At 39.6% G+C, this 13,815-nt stretch overlaps 1 protein-coding gene across 4 annotated transcripts in view; it reads left to right on the top strand.

Moving 5' to 3' along the window:
- The window catches only part of ATP2B4 (ATPase plasma membrane Ca2+ transporting 4), a 226,751-nt gene extending 213,773 nt beyond the window's left edge, over window positions 1–12,978 (top strand). For 2 of the 4 annotated variants that reach the window (XM_044288273.1, XM_044288272.1), the window contains one exon: window positions 8,223–12,978. In XM_044288273.1, coding sequence (XP_044144208.1) covers window positions 8,223–8,516 — 294 coding nt within the window. In that variant the 3' untranslated portion in view covers window positions 8,517–12,978. The remainder of the gene's footprint in view (window positions 1–8,222) is intronic. The other 2 variants (XM_044288275.1, XM_044288274.1) reach the window with 1 other exon arrangement.
- The last annotated feature ends 837 nt before the right edge of the window (window positions 12,979–13,815 follow it).

The raw sequence follows: 13,815 nt of genomic DNA, 5'->3' as shown, positions 1-13,815 counted from the left end.
AGATGTTGTCTCCGTATTTAGTTTCCCGCAGAACCAGACGCTGGTATAAGGTGTCTGTATATTTAATTCAATTGGCTCTGTATAATAGTTTTGTTCTCTACAGTAAGGCTGGGAGAACACGATCCTTCCCCAAATTTCAGGAAGAGATAATGTAGTTAGTGTAGTTAGCCGCCTACACGAGCGACATTTCCCCAATGTCGTTGCCGGTACCTCAACCCAACCGTCACCCCGAAAAAGATGTCGTGTCTGTAGCAGAAGTGGAATAAGGCGTGACACCTGCTATATCTGTCCTGACTGCCCTGACCACCCTGCCCTATGCTTAGGGGAGTGTTTCCGGAAGTACCACACACAGGTACACCTAGCATAGGGATCACATCTCACCAGGACAGGCACACAGGGCTATTAGGGCCCATTCACACAGAGCTGCTGCAAACCTCTCCTTTCACCTGGGACAAAGTGCATAACGCACTTCGCCACATCTTTGGGCGATTTGCGCTTTGCACATGGTCCCATGGGGAAGGAGAGGTTTGTCCTATAAAGGTAAAAAAAAATAAAAAATCACCAGTAGGCAAAAAGGTTAACGTTCAGTTCAAAGTTAAAGTTTATATGTTCTGTTCAAAAGTTAATAAAATTATTGCGTTGCGGCCTGTTTTTTTTCTTTTTTCTTTTGTTTTTTTTACCTTCCAGGTGGACCAACCAATCGACTAGCTGCAGCACTGATGTGCATTCTGACAGAAGCATTGCGCTGCTGTCAGATTACACACAAGTCGGTGTATGCTGCGCTGCAAGACGAGATTTCTCCTCTGCAGTAAAAGATACGTTTGCCGAGGCATATGAGCTGAGGAGGTGGCGGTGTTCATATGCTTTGGCAAACACTTTGTATATAAAAAATCCCGGCAATGATTTATTCATCCACATCGATTGATGTGAATGGAGAAATCTAGTTTACCAGGGCATACGAGCTAAGTGGGTATGGATGTTGGGCGGAGCTCCTATGTCCTGGCAGACGCCTTTCCCCTCCTTTTTTTTTTTTTTTTTGGCAGAGATTTTTTCATCCACATTGATCAATGCGAATGAAGAAATGTGTGCCGTTCATTTTTTTCTTTCAGCCCAGAGGCTGAACGGAAAAAAAAAATCTCATTACCTGTATGCTCAATATAAGGAGACTAGCAGAAACTCCTAATGCTGGCCATACATGTAATGATTGCAGAGACCCTCAAATGCCAGGGCAGTACAAACACCCCACAAATGACCCCATTTTGGAAAGAAGACACCCCAAGGTATTCCATGAGGGGCATATTGAGTCCATGAAAGATTGAAATTTTTGTCCCAAGTTAGCGGAAAGTGCGACTTTGTGAGAAAAAAAATAAAAAAAATCAATTTCCACTAAATTATGCCAAAAATATATAAATTTCTATGAACTCGCCAGGCCCCTCATTGAATACCTTGGGGTGTCTTCTTTCCGAAGTGGGGTATTTATACTGCCCTGGCTTTTTAAGGGCCCTAAAGCGTGAGAAGAAGTCTGGGAACCAAATGTCTAAAAATGCCCTCCTTAAAGGAATTTGGGCACCTTTGCGCATCTAGGCTGCAAAAAGGTGTCATACATGTGGTATCGCCGTACTCAGGAGAAGTTGGGGAATGTGTTTTGGGGTGTCATTTTACATATACCCATGCTGGGTGAGATAAATATCTTGGTCAAATGCCAACTTTGTATAAAAAAATGGGAAAAGTTGTCTTTTGCCAAGATATTTCTCTCACCCGGCATGGGTATATGTAAAATGACACCCCAAAACACATTCCCCAACTTCTCCTGAGTACGGCGATGCCAGATGTGTGACACTTTTTTGCAGCCTAGGTGGGCAAAGGGGCACACATTCCAAATAGCACCTTTCGGATTTCACCGGTCATTTTTATGATTTCAAACTTCTTCTCACGCATCTGGGCCCCTAAAATGCCAGGGCAGTATAACTACCCCACAAGTGACCCCATTTTGGAAAGAAGACACACCAAGGTATTTTGTGATGGGCATAGTGAGTTCATGGAAGTAAGAAAAAAAAAAATCATCATTTTCCGCTAACTTGTGACAAAAAATAAAAAGTTCTATGAACTCACTATGCCCATCAGCGAATTCCTTGGGGTGTCTACTTTCCGGTTTTTCTACTGTCTGGGCATTGTAGAACCTCAGGAAACATGACAGGTGCTCAGAAAGTCAGAGCTGCTTCAAAAAGCGGAAATTCACATTTTTGTACCATAGTTTGTAAACGCTATAACTTTTACCTAAACCATTTTTTTTGTTTTTTGCACAAACTTTTTTTTTAAATCAAAGACATGTAGAACAATAAATTTAGCAAAAAATTTATATATGGATGTCGTTTCTTTTTTTGCAAAATTTTACAACTGAAAGTGAAAAATGTCAGTTTTTTGCAAAAGAATCGTTAAATTTTGATTAATAACAAAAAAAGTAAAAATGTCAGCAGCAATGAAATACCACCAAATGAAAGCTCTATTAGTGAGAAGAAAAGGAGGTAAAATTCATTTGGGTGGTAAGTTGCATGACCGAGCAATAAACGGTGAAATTAGTGTAGTGCAGAAGTGTAAAAAGTGGTCTGGTCATTAAGGGGGTTTCAGCTAGGGGGGTTGAAGTGGTTAAATAAGGTCTTTATTGATAGCAACTTAGAAGACAGGCCCAAAATGTACTGTAATTCTATTTAACAAACCAAAAAATAGATTGTGAGCTTAAACAGAACAGATTCCCAAACGAGAACAGTAGTTTACTTTATCAAAAAACTTAAGTTTACAGAGGCACCCTTGTGAACCATCATGGACATGCTTGGTTATAATAGATGAGCTCGAACTGAACATAACGCATAAAGGAAAATTAAATGACAATGCCTCTCTGTTATGACAAGTAGAGCAAGTATAATGCTGCTGAGTAACTGACCATCACAGACAGGACTTCAGTAGTGTCCTGGCTGCCATGGTAACCTATCGGAGCCCCAGCTTTACACTGATGGGACTCTGATCGGAACTGCTGCTGTCACCAATGATGGAGGGGGAGGGCGCACTGCCCACCAATGATTTTAATGGGAGGGAGGGAGCCCACCAATGCAAACATTGTAGAAACAATCTCGTCACCCGACCTCTGACAGGGAGCTGCGCAATTAACCCCTCAGGTGCCGCATATGGCAGCGCCCTGTCAGAGGTGCATCCCCATAACCATGGGAACACCTTGGATTTAGAATATACCATCAGAGTTTTCTCCAATCCGATGGTATATTTTAACTTCAAGCACCCCCATCACCATGGGAATGGCTCTCCACGCCCAGCTCGTTGCTGATCCATTGCTCCGATGAAGAAAGCCATCTCAGCCCTGCTACTTGCCCGCAGCAGGGCTAAGCTACTGAACAAACTATCTGCCCGGCGCCCGGAACTGCATGGCCTGTGCGTCGGGCGATAAAATTTCCACACCCCTGTTGCATTTGTAGAATAAGGGTCCTTTTACACAGGCAGTTTTCATGGCTATACTGAGAGCCGAACAGTATAGCATATTTTGCCAGAAATCATCATAAGGTGGGGGTAACAATCGTTGAAAAAGACTGTCACCTCTCGTGACGTGTCTGTTTTAGTAAATACTTGTATTCCAGGTGAAGTGACAATTCTGGAGTATCTTCTCTTATTTCTTTATGTTGTACCATTCCTCTATTATTACTGCTGGATGTTTATGAATAGCAGTAGAGCAAGGTGTTTCCAGGTGGGGGGTGTCCCTGCAGTGTCACACTGACAGTACTGATTGGACAGTGTCATTTGTTGGGAGGGTGTCCTTGCACACACAGTTGTCTCTTTATTAATAAACTTCTAGCAGAAACAATAGAGGAAGGACATGTGGAAAATAAGTATTTACTGAAAAAGATATATCAGGAGAGTTGACGTATCCTCTTGAATGTGAAATTTTGTTCCTATACATATTGTTGGCAGCACAGCTGATTTACATAAGAGGATGTGCTGCAGACAAATGACAGCTTGCCGACATAAAATATGTGATCAGTCAACAAACAGCAGGATTACATGGAAAAATGAGAACAAACACAATTACCAAACCTTGCTTATTGCTTAATGTTTTATTTAGGCTAGGGACCCGTGGAGATAAGACTGCAACACCAGTGGTGTGGTGAGCGGGAACAACACCACAAAAAGTCATTGATTGTTGCTCAAGCTATGCTGCGCCAAAACGTGTACCTTTTTAACTCTAGAAAACTGGTTTAGGGACCTTGATGAGTGCTTCACAAATTTTCAGACATGTTTTCCATTATTACTGCTAGATTTTGAGGACTAAAGGTACTGCTATGTGTTTGCAGTTGGGGGAGTCCATGCATAGTTTGACAATGACAATACTTAATGTACAGTGTCAGACTGTGCAGGGACACCCCATCCAACTGATGATACCCAACTGTATCTTTATTCATAAACTTCAAGCCCCCTAAGACAGTTATCTGGAGTCAAAGGCTATGTACACCTTTTGGAGTCCTTTTTTTATGATTGCATTTTACTTATTTTTGGCTAAAAATCATATTTTCAATTGACCTTTATTAAAAATATTGAACTGTTCAGTCACAAAGAGTTAACTGTTTTTCTAACTGTGTCACTGGTACTTTCACTTTCTGCCAGTCATCTAATAAACCTTATTTCTAAACTACCGAGATATGTCTGTGAAGGTTCTCATTTATCCAGGTCATGGTATATCTGTAAAGAATAAAACAAGGCAAATGGACTTACTGTAGATTTCTTGAAAACGTTTCACTCGTTCTTCCAACAAGTTTTCTCAATTCTGAGTGACTGTGCAAGAATTCTCTGGGAATAAATATGTAACTGAATCAACATCTGGTAATTATACCCAGCATGGGGTCAGAGGTCATTATACCCAGCATGGGGTGAAAGGTGTTGATTCAGTTATCCTAATTGGAGTCAGTAGGTGATAACGACCTCCCAGAAAAAGGTGTCAAGACAGCATTGTATGTGGCAGACAATAGATGTCTAACCCCCTGCCCGCCTCTATTCAAGATTGGCTTCTCCATTTTTACGTAGATGGCCTCCATTTTTATGTAGATGGAGAGGCAAAGTTTGAATAGAGGTGGTGGTGGGGGGGGGGGGGTGTTAGACATCTATTGTCTGCCACATACAATGCTGTCTTGACACCTTTTTCTGGGAGGTCATTATCACCTACTGACTCCAATTAGGATAATGGAATAAACACCTTTTACCCCATGCTGGGTATAATTACCAGATGTTGATTCAGTTACATATTTATTCCCAGAGAATTCTTGTACAGTCATTCAGAATTGAGAAAGCTCAAGAAAAATTACAGTAATTCCAGTTGCCTTGATTTATTCTTTACAGATAAACTACTGAGAGGTCATAAACACTTACTTAAGCCCACATTATTAGGCTACTTTCACACTCACGTTTTGGCTTTCAGTTTGTGAGATCTGTTTAGGGCTCTCAGAAGCAGTCCAAAACTGGTCAGTTTGGCCTAATGCATTCTGAATGGAAAAGGATCCGCTCAGAAGGCATCCATTTGCTTCCATTCCACTCTGGAGGCAGACACCAAAACGCCTGACGATGAGGAGGCAAACAGATCCGTCCTGACATACAATGTAAGTCAATGGGGATGGATCAGTTTTTACTGACACAATATGGCACCATAGAAAACGGATCCGTCCCCCATTGACTTTCAATGGTGTTCAAGACCGATCAGTTTTGGCTATGTTACAGATAATACAAACGGATCCGTTCTGAACGGATGCATGTGGTTGTATTATCTGAACGGAAGCGTTTGTGCAGATTTATGAGGGATCCGCACCAAATGCGAGTGTGAAAGATAAGGATTGAGCTTTTAATGAGTGTTTATGATGTCAGAGAGCAGAGATCAGATGTCCCTCTGCTCCTCAGGTGACAGGACAAAAAAATCCACAGACAGCTTGTAGAGCATGTCAGTTCTGTACAGAAAAAAAAAGGATTACATTTGTTAATAAATACCAATTGAAAAAATATATTTTTAGCTCAAAATAAGTATAAAGCAATACTTAAAATCAATTGCTCCCAAAGGTGTACATAGCCTTTAAGAAATCACAGATTTTGGGGCATGCCAAACTTGTGCAAGAATTAGTGGCTTTGTGGAAGTTTTGTGCCCACTCACCACTCCTTCTAAAAAAAAAAAAACGGAGGGGAGCTAAGATTGGGAGGTGCAGGGACCAGCCTAACAAATTTATTTTAATTTAAACCAAAAAACAAACAAACTGGTGTAAATTATACCTGAAAGGAGCTGGTGTAGATTACGGCTCTTGCGCATGGGAGGCTTGAGATGCACCACAGTTAAGAGGAGTGCATCTTTAAGGCCTCTTTCACACGGGCAAGATTTACACGCGGGCGCAATGCGTGAGGTGAACGTATGTTGCACCCACACTGAATCCGGACCCATTCATTTCTATGGGGCTGTTCACATGAGTGGTGATTTTCACGCAACGCAAGCCCCATAGAAGTGAATGGCGCTGCATAAAAATCGCAAGCAAGTGCGGTGCGATTTTCAATCATGGTTGCTAGGATACGATCGAGATGGGGACCCGATCATTATTATTTTCCCTTATAACATGGTTATAAGGGAAAATAATAGCATTCTTAATACAGAATGCTTAGTAAAATAGGGATGGAGGGGTTAAAAATAAAAAGGAATTTAACTCGCCTCATCCATTTGTTCGCGCATCCCGGCTTCTCTTCGGTTTTCTTCTTTGATGCCCAGGAGGAAAAGGACCTGTGGTGACGTCACTGCGCTCATCACATGGTCCGTCACATGATCCATCACCATTATATGAAGAAGTCGGGGTTCGGGTTTGGGTACCAAGCATGCAGATTTTTCTCACACGCTTGCAAAACGAATTAAAATACTTTGCACTCGCGCTGAAAAATCATGCATTTTCCCTTGACGCACCTGCTTCCTATCCGGCCCTCACACGCGACGCCCGTGTGAAAGAGGACTAAGAATTGTGGCACATCTCATGCTAGCACAGCACAAATGAAGACTGGAGTACAAAAACCACTTAATAAATAAATTAATAAATGTTCTACTCAGTGCGCAAAAAGACACCTGGGTTTAGTTGCAATCCTCACTGATGTGAAGCTGCTGGAAGCAAAAGCTGCACAAGATTTCTTTACTGGAATCTTGATGAGTGAGTTTTCATATGAGCAGCTGCCCAAAACCTGAGAGTAAGGCCTCATGCACATGACCATATCCATTTTTTGATCTGCAAAACACGAATACAAACCATGTCTATTCCACAGTTTTCTCACACAGATTAGTAAAAATGGCTATTCTTGGTAAATAACGCTAACATTGTTACATTTTTATCTAACTGCAATATCTTGGTCATGTCGAACCAAGCATGAATTTATATAGCCACATAGAAAGAAAGGTTTTGTGTTGTCTTATCTCCATGGAGCCCTAGCCTTAATTAAAATTTAAGCAATGATCAAAGTTTGGTAATTGTTTGTCCTAAATATTTATTGCCATTTTTGCCTACGTGATGACAGGCGGTTTCACCCATACTGGTTGTCACCTTTGAGCTAATTTCTTAAGGCCCCTACACATTTGTGTATTGTTGAAGGGGAATATTCTTTGTATAATCATGCCAGTGTCTCGAAACTGGCCTCAACTGTATTGAGCACCTTTTAAATTGAATTGAAATGTCAAGCGCTACCCCAACATCATGGACTATCCCTTCCTGTGTGACCAGATGGATGATAATCTTTCACACCAAGTTCCAAATATAATGGAAAAACTTATTAGAAGAAATAAAGCTGCTATAGCAACAAATTGAATTCAAACCAATATGTGTCCACAGTGTTTCAATAAGATGTTCAGTACTTAAATTTGGATGTACATACTTTTGGCCTTGTAATGTATGACTAGTTTATATTTTAATAAACCCCTAGGTGCGCTCTCTGAAAGACTGCATGTATGTATAGATATAGATTCATATATCTTTTATTTGTTTATACTCTTTTACATCACGTTCAAGCTTTACAGTTTATATTTCCCCATTCTATATTTATTTTATATTCAATTGTCTAATTTCCTTTTTTATCTCATTTAATTTTTAATTAACTGTTTTTATGTGCTTCTCTTAAAAAAATAAATTTTTCCCCTTTTTCCCCCCCCCCCTTTGGAACAGATTAAGGTGGTCAATGCGTTCCGCAGCTCCCTGTATGAGGGGCTTGAAAAGCCACAGACCCGCAGTGCCATTCATAACTTCATGACCCATCCGGAGTTCACACAGCATGAGACTAGGCCTGATCCCGAGCTAACAGACAGTGACAGCGAGGGCGAAGAATCACGTGGTCTTCTGAAAGAACTAACTGTACAGACCCACAATCACAATAACAACTCTTCTGCTGAATCACGCCCATTGGACATCACAGTATCACCGTCTGAAAGCCCAGTGCACAGTATGGAGACCTCAATTTAACACCAAAATTAAAGACCATTTCAGCTTGGAATCTGGATGAGGTCACAGCTCCTTCCCTTGCTGTCCTGTCCTTTCACCGCCCTGTACCCAACAAGCTCACAACTAGCCATCGTCATCTCATTCAAGAACACAGACCTGTTAAACACTAACCCATACTAGGTACAGGCAGCCTAAAATGCCTCATCGCATCAACAATACATAAAGCCATAATCACACTGAACCTGATGTATCAACGCTATTCGAGAAAAAGTGTGCTTGATGCCAGCAGCAGCCAACTAGATCCAGCTTTCATGTTAAAAACTGTGAAAAATGAAATATGGCCTCAGAATTGGTGCAACAAGTCCACTTTTTCTTTGTCTGTTCAATTTGAGTCCCATTGTGTGTAAGCATCAACAAAACAGGTAGCCATAAAGCCATAGGCAGTCTATGTATAGTATAGATTCTTAAAAATTTGGCTATGCCAAAATTCCTATGAACACATAACTATAAAATGACTTCTTAGTAAAACTCTATCCCCCTACTCACTACCATTGTCTTGGTAATTATAATTGTACATTAGGCCTGTTCTTCCTATGTGCAACATTTTTTGTGATCATTGTGTAAACAGTCTTCAGCACTACACCTTATAATAGAACCATGGAGAAATGTATTTATTTGATACATATAATGTCTTAAACACATACATATTCACACATTGCAGCGACATTGCAACGCTATGTTTAATTAATTTGAAGAGTTTTTATGTTTCTAAAATTTGGTCATATATTCACCTTTACATCTATTACACAGGCGCTTGGTACTGAGGTCATAATCACAGCGCATGTGAGTTTTTAGGCTTTTAACTCCCTTTGTTTCCCTTTGTCTTGTGTGTTTGCATGTTTGATGACCTGTTCCCTGTCCTGTTGCTCCTTTTATATCCTATATATCCTGCTTGTTCTTCTCCTACCCTGTTTGTCAGTATCCAAAGGTGCCACTTAAAAAGGAAGCTGATCTTAGGATTTTATTTCCAACCAAAGTGTGCCACCCATTATTGCTTCACCCAGGCACAGCACCCAATGCACCTGTCTTCCACCTGTAGGACTGCATTACCCCACAGCTTTTCTACCCCCAGACTGTGTGAAGCTGTGAACCTTAGCAGCATGCCAACTGCCAGATATCTCCCAGTACCAAGGAGTAAAAACTGTGCCATTCTGCCAGTTTAGCTGGTGTTTGTACCCCCTGAAGTTCTAATCCTGAAACCTGGAGGTCACCAAACTCTGTGGAGTGTTCCAGGGTGTGTTAATGGAAGGAGGGCTACACTGCCGTAGAAAAAAAAGCATGCGTGTAATAAAGATACAGTATATAGACATATGTGATTACACATACATACACGAACATGAACATTGGTACGTTTACAATCACTGTTCCTGAATGAGGGCTAATGAATTTGTGGAGTTTTGCACTGCTGCTGACCTTGTTCTACTGCCTAGAAATGCAAGATATGGTGGAGCACAGTATTCAAAGTGGAATAGTTGGGCTGTGCACTACCATATTAACACATAGTACAGCAGGGCAATGTTTTTTTCATGAGACTGACACCGCTCTTTATCAGAATTAAAACAAACCTGTGTTGGCCACAATTTACGTGCATTAAAGAAGCGTGGATAGTATGCATTGCGGAGGTAACATGGGTATTGGTACTGCCTTTTACCTATGCATGTGATGGTGGCAATATTTCCATATTCACAAGTACAAAAAGAAAAAAATTGCTTCAACAGAGCATACCTATCCATTTGCTAAGTTGTGTCCACCTCCATCACTCCTTTTTTTTTCACTGCCAGAAGGGGTTTACAACTGGCAATGTAGGGGAAGAAAACCCTTCCCTGCACTGGTGTGAGTGGATTTCTTTTCCCTTTCTTGTGCCTTCTTATAGTTCCTGCACAACTCCTAGTTTTTAAGTGTTCCTTATAAAGGGAAGTGTTTTAAAGATCTCCCCCGGCCTCCCTCTGCAGCCTCTGACACTTCTTCCTTCTCAAGTCAATCAATGTCACGGTCCCACCTACCTGTTCAGGATTGGAATTTTTCTGGGAGAATTTTAGCTCTTGGTACATGCATTAGTCAGGTGTGAGGATCCAATGAATGTTTGTCTAATGCGGTCCAATCATTCCAGTAAGCTATTTTTCTCTCACAAGCACTGCACATAGTATGGTAAATCAGTTTTGTCAGTTGTCCGTTGGCTAAGTAAGTGCGAGGAAGAAATCTATTGATTTGAATTGACGTTCTAAGCACTATTAATGAAATCCTAAGTGTTCAACTTTGATCTGTAATATATTGCAAAATACTAATTCAGTTTTACATATTCAACAAAGAATGTGTATACTGGCAGCTAAAGGGGTTCATTGACAGTGTTTTAATACATAAGAAAAGATCTAATGTTTTTCATTGTATTGCCAAAAAGAACTGCATATGGAATGTGCACATTGATGGACACCATAGTACTGTTAACCCCTTATAAACCTTTCTTTTTTTATGCTGTACATTGCAGTTACGTTATTGAATTAGCTTCTGGGGAAGTGATATAGGTAGCCTAATAGTAAAGATTTGCAAGCCATCTTGAAGCTTCTTGGCTTAGTTGTAAAATGATTCTAGACAATGCAACGCTCATTGCATTTCTTTTTTTTTTTTTTATGCTTTCGGGAGGAAAAAAAAAAAAGATTTAAAAAAGGCTATGAATTTGTTAAGCAGAAATGCTGGTTTGTTAATTAAGAGAACCAGTAAAGCTTTAGTGGTGTGTGCACAATAGATGAGGATCCAAGGCCAATCCCAGAAGGGGCAATGCTAGTCTCATGACCAGCAGATAGATTATAGTTCAAAAGCCAATAGTGTATTTTTGATTTCTCACACCACTGGCAGCTCAGTGCTCTGTAGGCATGGAGCTGTCCTACAGAAATGTGTTTTTATACATGCATATATATATAGATATATAAATATATAAATTATGTTCATAAATGGCAGGGTGTTCTGTAGTGTACGCTTTTTATGTGCTGATGTTTTCTTATGTAAAATAGTTTTTTCTATTTTGTTTTCATGTTGCGTACACAACAGAGATCCTGAATTTTTATTTCTTTTTTTTCTTTGTTGGGGAGACTATAAAGCATACAGTTATGGGAGAGTTTTTTCTGTCATTTTATATATGTTAATTCCTTCATTGCCAGGGACAATTTGACAAATGCTGTTAGAGTGTACAGCAGATGTCTCTTGGCAGTGAAAAGCTTAGCCATATGAAAGGTAGTCTTACAAACTAAGTGCTGTGTTGGACAAGGAAAAGAGGAGGAATGTGTAGGGCATTTGGAGGTGTACATGGAGTGTTTTGCAGCAGCTGCGTATTGGGTGCAAAATTTCCACCAGAATCCGTTAACATTCCAAATACTTCTGACTGGATTTGATTCCCAGTGCTGGCAAATTAAATCACAACATGTAACAGGCAGAGCAGGGCATTTTTTACGATGAAAGAGGTTTTTGAATGGCTGCTAATTTTACAGCCTTAGTCCTAATTTGACAACTAAAAGAATAGTAACATTTACTTCAAATTCACCATAATCAGTAGCTGCTATTTGAATAATGCTGTGATGGTATACAGTGATGGAGTCTATTAGCCTGAACATCAGAGGCCCATTGAGCTATACCGTGGTCCTTTCACAACAGAATGAAGTTAATGGCATTTGTTTAAAATGACCCACTCACAACAGACAAAAAAATAAATGTACAGTTCTGCGTTCTATAATGTATGCCGTCTGAGGTATTGCTCAGATTTATTTAATGCTACCTATTCCTGGATAAATAACATGAAGTTTATGTGGCATTGCATGCATTGTGTAGCAGCATATGATTTACAAATGTGTTAGTTATGTCCCCAGTTAATTTTCATATATAACATCACAAATGTAATGCATAAATGTGTAAACAGATGGGCGCTCAATATATACAGTATATCTTGGTTACTGACAGCTAGTGTTTCTGACCTGTTCATGTTTGAAAAATTTGCCGCTAATACCAATTTTATACTTTGTCTTCTGCTATAAAATCTACTGAGTCTTTCATCATCAGACAAAATAGAGCGGATAGTTGTAATAAATTATAATAGTTAAAATCTGATGCATTTGTATTGAAATTATTCTACATCATAATGGTCTCATAAAATTAAAATGCAGCTCACAGAACCTTAGGAATGTGGCCACATACACTCTATTCCCCTATATTCTCCATTGTCCTTAATTTAGACATATGTCCTACAAGTCTTTTACAAATCTTGTAAACATTTATCTGTCGCCCGGAAAGAGCATGCCTTATTAAACTTGGGTTTTCTTACCTGTTTTACTTTTTTTTCATTCAGTAATTGGTTAAACAAACACTGTTATTTTGTATAAATAAACTGACTCTGAGTTTTGTGTTTGCATGATATTAAAGAAATGCTGATACATTTTTTATTTTTAAGTCCATTTGTATTACATTCCAGTCCAACCTTAGTGCTGGCTGACGCTGGATTCTGCAGTGTATCTGCATTATGCAATGTAACACCCCCTCCCCCAACTCCCCTATAAAGTACAGCCTGTGCATGTAACTTTCGGATCCCTGGAAAAGAACTTAGAATGGATTGTTCAATACTGCCATCTGTCTGGGGATTTGAGTATGATCTGCAGCATTTACTCCAAAGATAAATAAACATGTTTCTCAAAAAAGCAGAGTAGCTGGAAAAGACTGTTAATGTGTATGGAGCATTAAGAATACTAATAATCATGGTGACATTGAGAATGTAATGTAGAAGAGGTTTACAGGCCATAGGTTCAAGTGTGTTGATTTGCATAGGTATATTCCGTATGAAAATTAATGTACAGATCAGTGTACAAGAGGGGGCAAATGATATAAGATAACCTTAACCACTTCAGCCCCGCTAGCTGAAACCCCCTTCATGACCAGAGCACTTTTTACACTTTGGCACTACACTCCTTTCACAGTTTATCGCTCGGTCATGCAACTTACCACCCAAATGAATTTTACCTCCTTTTCTTCTCACTAATAGAGCTTTCATTTGGTGGTATTTTATTGCTGCAGACATTTTTACTTTTTTTGTTATTAATCGAAATGTAACGATTTTTTTGCAAAAAAATGACATTTTTCACTTTCAGCTGTAAAATTTTGCAAAAAAACGACATCAATATATAAATTTTTCGCCAAATTTATTGTTCTACATGTCTTTGATTAAAAAAAAATGTTTGGGCAAAAAAAAAAAAAAATGGTTTGGGTAAAAGTTATAGCGTTT

The sequence above is a fragment of the Bufo gargarizans genome, chromosome 3 (assembly GCF_014858855.1).
Source record: "Bufo gargarizans isolate SCDJY-AF-19 chromosome 3, ASM1485885v1, whole genome shotgun sequence".
NCBI classification, from domain to species: Eukaryota; Metazoa; Chordata; class Amphibia; order Anura; family Bufonidae; genus Bufo; species Bufo gargarizans.
This window is presented reverse-complemented; position numbering and strand designations above follow the sequence as displayed.